Genomic DNA, 5,480 nt, shown 5'->3' on the forward strand with positions numbered 1-5,480 from the left:
TATTTATAAAAATATATATGCTCTAAAGCATTTATTTCTTGATATGTAATAATTATATTGTACATGGGGCTAGTTTCCTCCTTATTGCCACTTTCATATTTATCAGTAAGGAATTTACTGTTCACTTGTTTTCCTTCGTTTAGGTGGATACACACGGTTGCAGGGGGGTCGCTGGAGTGATAGCAGAGCCCTCAGCTGTGTAGAACGTTTTGATACCTTTAGTCAGTACTGGACTACTGTGTCTTCTCTTCATCAGGCTCGATGTGGACTGGGAGTAGCAGTTCTGGGAGGGATGGTCTATGCTATTGGAGGTAATGATAAAAATTATCATTTCCCTGATTAAACTCAGTTGCTGCTTTGTTGTTCAAGACAGGATCTTGCATTGCAGTTCAGGCTGTTCTTGAACTCACTATGGTCCATACTGGCCTTAATTTTGTAATCCTACTGTCTTCTTGAGTGCTAGAATTAAAGGCATGTGCCACCACGTCTGGCTAATTGCATTTTTTTGTGCTGCCTCCTCTCCCTTCCCTCTACTTGGCTACATACTTATATTGCTTATGTATGTTGCTAGGTATTGTGTGGTATTCATAGAGACAGTCACGCTCAACAAATAAATAAATACTGAATAGATTAAAGAAAGAAAAAAGAACAGAAGCTTGTTGAATATTATACACCAGAGAAATCCTGTTATCCTATATAAAACAGGACAGAGCTTTGAATAACCAGAATAAAAACTCTTCTAGTTATTAACTTGCCTTGTTTTAGGATTCCCATATTTTTTAGTGTTAATAATCAAATAATTGCCAGGCATGGTGGTGCATGCCTATAATACCAGCATTTAAGAGGTTGAATTAGGAGGATCACAGTGAGTTTGAGGCCAGCCTGAACCACTACTGAGATCTTATCTCCAAAAAATAAAACATAAAAATAAAAATCAAGATACTGGAGCCAGCCAGATAGCTCAGAGTAATAAAGCACCTGCTGAGGCAGATGCACAGGCCAATGGTTCAATCCCCGTCCTGCTATACCAGCCCCGTCCCTTGGGTGCACTGAGATAGGGTTGAGACTGGGCATGGTGGCGTATACCTGTAATCTCAGTGCTTGGGAGGCTGAAAACAGGAGGATCTCCGAGTCCAATCTGTGTAGCGAGACCCTCTGTACCCTATACTAAATACATTAAGAAAAAAAACACGATATTTAATGTGGCTGGGCCAGCGGAATAAGCATTTCCCTGGCAAGCACAAGGGCCTGAGTTTGATCCCCACTTCCGCAAAAAAAAAAGAAAAAAAAAATTTAATGTGGCTGTTTTGTTAGGTTTGGGGAAGTGTAGTTCTGAATTTGTGGCTAGAGGTTTTAGGTATTATGAAAATATTATTATATTATTAGTAGTATTATTTTAAGGAAGGAAAGCTTTATTTAGCACATAGTTTGTAGAGGTTTCAGTCCATACTCTGCTGATTCCAAGACAGAGGCACATGGCAGAGGGAGGCTGTTCATGGTGGCAGAAGACAGCAAAACAGCAAAAGTAAAAAGGGAGGAGCGGTGGCTGTGGAAGCAGCAGCAGAGTGCAAAAATTTATTTTGAATACACTGTACTTTGAATTCTAAAGGCAAAAGAAAAAATTTTTTGTACATAAATATATTTTTTTATTGTTCTGTTTTTTTGAGACAGTCTTGCTATATAGTTCAAGGTGGTCTCAAACTTGTAGCACTCCTCCTGCCTCAGCCTCCTGAGTGCTGGGATTACAGGCATATACCACCATGCCTGGCTGATAAATTTAAACTAGTAAAAACATAAATTTAAACCATTAAGCATTTATTGCTCAAATATATTCCAAAAAATATAAATGTGTGAAATTGAAACAAATTATTTAAAGTTTATATATTGGCAGTGATTTCACAAAAATTCTTTTCTATTCATGTATCAGTTTAATCAAATAAAAATGACTAAGACTAAACATTGTTGGGGCCAGCCAAATAGCTCAGTGGATTAAAGCTTCTGCAAGCAGGTACAGGGCTGGGGAGTTGGATCTCCGGGCCTGCCCCTGGCTGTGCTGAGACGGCAATTGAGACTGGGCGTGGTGGCATGTGCCTGTAATCCCAGCTCTTCGGAGGCTGTAAACAGGAGGGTCATTAGGAGTCTGATCTAGTAGTGAGACCCTGAACACCCTGTAGACCCTTCCCTAAAATACAAAAACAAAAAGACTAAACACTGTCCAAAACAAAGACTAAACACTGTCACACACACACCCCCCCCCAAACACACACACAACACTGTGGCACTGACTCTTCAACTATCAAGTAATCAGATATATGGTCCTGTTCCTAGAATTTCTGCTTAATGCTATTAGTTTCTATCTGTTCCTATCTGAATTACTCTGGCTCAGTCATAAGTCTTAATATATGATAAAGGTGTTTCTCTCAATTTATTATACTTTTCTGCTAGTGTTTGAATATTCTTGGTTCTTTGTAGTTCTATATAAATTTTAGATTCCTTTTATTTATTTCTTTTTTCTTTTTTGCAGTACCGGGGATTGAACTCAGGACCTTGTGCTTGCCAGGCAAGCACTTATTCTACTGAGATATCTCCCCGGCCTTCTAAATCCTTTAAAAATTGGATTTTGCAGGAGAGAATTGGAATTATATTAAATCTATAAATCAAGTTAGAAATATTTTTACATTGACTCTTATCTTTCATAAATATGATACATCTCTTTAGTTCATTCATTTAGATGTGCCTTAATTTAAAATTTTATCAAAATAAATTATAAAATCTGTCCATTAAAGCCATGAACAGTTTTTGGGTAGATTTACTTTTCCTTTGTGTGTGGCTTAGAAATCAAATGTGGGCTTCACAGAGGCTGAGTACATGCTCTGTCACAGATGAGCTGCACTTCTGAGCCATAGACTTTCTTTTCCAGTACTGGGCATTGAACCCAGGGTTTATTGAGTTATATCCCCATCCCTTTTAATTTTTTTTATTTTAAAACAAAATGTCACTACATTTCCCAGGCTGAGCTGGGTGTGGTGGTGCATTCCTGTGGTCCTAGTTGTCAGGAGGCTGAGGCAGGAGGATCTCTGTGAGTTTCATGACAATCTGGATTACATAATGAGTTCAAAGCCAGCTTGGCCTACATAGCAAGACTATTGTAAACTCCCCCAGTCCCACCAAAAAAAAAAAAAAAAAAAAAAAAGCCCAGGCTGCCCTTGAACTTGTCATCCTCCTGCCTTAACCTCTTGAGTAGTTGGAATTTGCTACCATATCTAGCTAGGCTTACTTTTTAGTATAGTATACTGTCTTGGTTACTTTTCTCTTGTTGGGATGAAATACCTGACACTCAAAATTAAGGAAAGCTTAATCAGCCGGCTCCAAGACAGACTGGCACATGGCAGAGGGCAGCAGTTCATGGTGGGAGAAAACAGCCAATGAGCAAGAGCAAAAAGGGACAAGCATAAACAGAGAGCAAGCCTCTGTCCCCTCCTCATATTGCATGTAGGCTGTCCACCCCAGGGTGGATGTAGTGCTCAACTTATAATCCCAGCAGCACTCACACATATGATCCCAGTGTTGGATCATGAATTAACACAAACTCTAGAAGGCTTCCCCATGACTGCATGAGGCTTTGGGAGGACATCTAGATATAAACAATAACATATACTGTACCTTAAAATTCTATTTTAAATGGTATGTATATATTTTATTTTTTAAATTCAGTACAGTGTCTACAGGGTCTCACTAGGTAGATCAGTAGTGATTCTCCTGTTTACAGCCTCCCAAGTGCTTGTATTACAGGCCCGCACCACCATGCCCAGTGCCACTATACCACACAATTTCAGTTGCTATCTCAGTGCACCCTGGGGGCGGGGCTGGCAGTGCAGGCCAGGGGATCAAACCCCCAGCCCCTATGTCTGCCTAAGCAGGTGCTTTAATCTGCTGAGCTATTTTGCCGGCCCTTGAATGGTATATTTTTTTAAATCTCATTTTGTGTTTGTTGATACATAAACAGTTTACTCAAATTATACCATGATCAGCTTTTTAACTAATCTGAAAAAAATATAGAAGTGTTAAAATGTAAGTTGTGGGTGTTTAAAAAATATTTATTGAATTTTTATGGGTTTTTTTTTAGCGGAACTGGGGATTTGAACTCAGACCCTTGCGCTTGCCAGGGAAGCACTTATTCCACTGAGTCATCTCCCTGGCCCCAATGTTTTTAATATATTTATTTATTTATTTGGTATTGTTATGCAGCACTGGGGATTGAACCTGGGACCTTGAGCTTGCCAGACAGGCGCTTAGACTGCTGAGCTATCTCCCCAGCCCCTGGAAGCTGTGTTTTAAAGAATTACATAGATTGGGTGGTAAATTAAAAATAGGTAATAGGAAAATTATACCTTTCCTTTATAAATTGGCTTTACTAAATGAAAATGCTATGGATTCAAAGTAATATTCACTAGGCGAATGAGGCTGGGGAGATAGCTCAGTAGAATTCCTCAGTTCAATCCCCAGTTGTTCTGAAAAAAACAAAAAAAAAAAAAATTGGGGGCTGGGGAGATAGCTCAGTAGAATAAGGCAAGCACAAGGGCCTGAATTCAATCACTGGTTCCACAAAAAAAAAAAAAAAAAAGAACACTAGGCAAATGAATGTTAATGAGTATTTAAAATAAGACATAATGATTGAATTTCTGAAAATAAGCAATATACTGAATATTATATTGTGGTTCTGGTCTATTAGCATTACTAAACTTTCTGATGTATGTCTCTTTTGTTTAAACCAGGTGAAAAGGATTCAATGATTTTTGACTGTAATGAATGCTACGATCCAGTTACTAAACAGTGGACAACTGTAGCTTCCATGAATCATCCACGCTGTGGCTTGGGAGTGTGTGTGTGCTATGGGGCCATCTATGCTTTGGGTAATTATGCTGTTCAGTTTTAAGGATAACAGGTTGAATTCTTCGGTTTTGGTTTGAACTGTTTCTTCTTTCCCGTGAGTTTCTTTTCAGCTGTGTAAATTCTCATTCTCAATATTGTATCACTTGGAGAATATTGTCAGGTGTGGAGTTTCATTGTTATTTTTACAAGCTATTATCATTCTCTTTGACCCATTTTCCCCCTTCAGTATGAAGTTTGCAAAGAAGATAGATAATTTATAAATAATATGTCTTAATAAATCTCTTTAGCTGACTAGTTAAATCTGATTTTACTAAGTATATAGCACTCCTACCTCTGTGTTTTAGCGTGATTATGTATAAGGAAGTATAGGGGTTAGAGAGGTAGCTCAGCAGCCTAAGTGCCTCTCTGGCAGGCAGAAGATACTGAGTTCATTCACTGTACCAAAAGAAAAGAAAAAAAAAAAAAAGAAGAAGAAGAAAAAAGAAAAGAAAGACCGGGTGTGGTGGCATGCACCTGTAAACCCAGCTCTTGGGAGGTTGTAAACAGGCAGATCACTATGATTCTGATCTAGGAATGAGACCCTGAAC

General features: G+C 38.6%; 1 protein-coding gene across 4 annotated transcripts in view; it reads left to right on the forward strand.

Annotated features, from left to right (window-relative positions):
* Ipp (intracisternal A particle-promoted polypeptide) overlaps positions 1-5,480 on the forward strand; it is a 37,125-nt gene that overhangs the window by 13,023 nt on the left and 18,622 nt on the right. For all 4 annotated transcript variants that reach the window (XM_004639185.2, XM_023724229.1, XM_023724228.1 and 1 more), the window contains 2 exons: positions 144-311; positions 4,776-4,913. In XM_004639185.2, the coding sequence (XP_004639242.1) occupies positions 144-311; positions 4,776-4,913 (306 nt within the window). The remainder of the gene's footprint in view (positions 1-143; positions 312-4,775; positions 4,914-5,480) is intronic.

This window comes from Octodon degus, unplaced genomic scaffold (genome assembly GCF_000260255.1).
Source record: "Octodon degus isolate 3935 unplaced genomic scaffold, OctDeg1.0 scaffold00107, whole genome shotgun sequence".
Lineage (NCBI taxonomy): Eukaryota > Metazoa > Chordata > Mammalia > Rodentia > Octodontidae > Octodon > Octodon degus.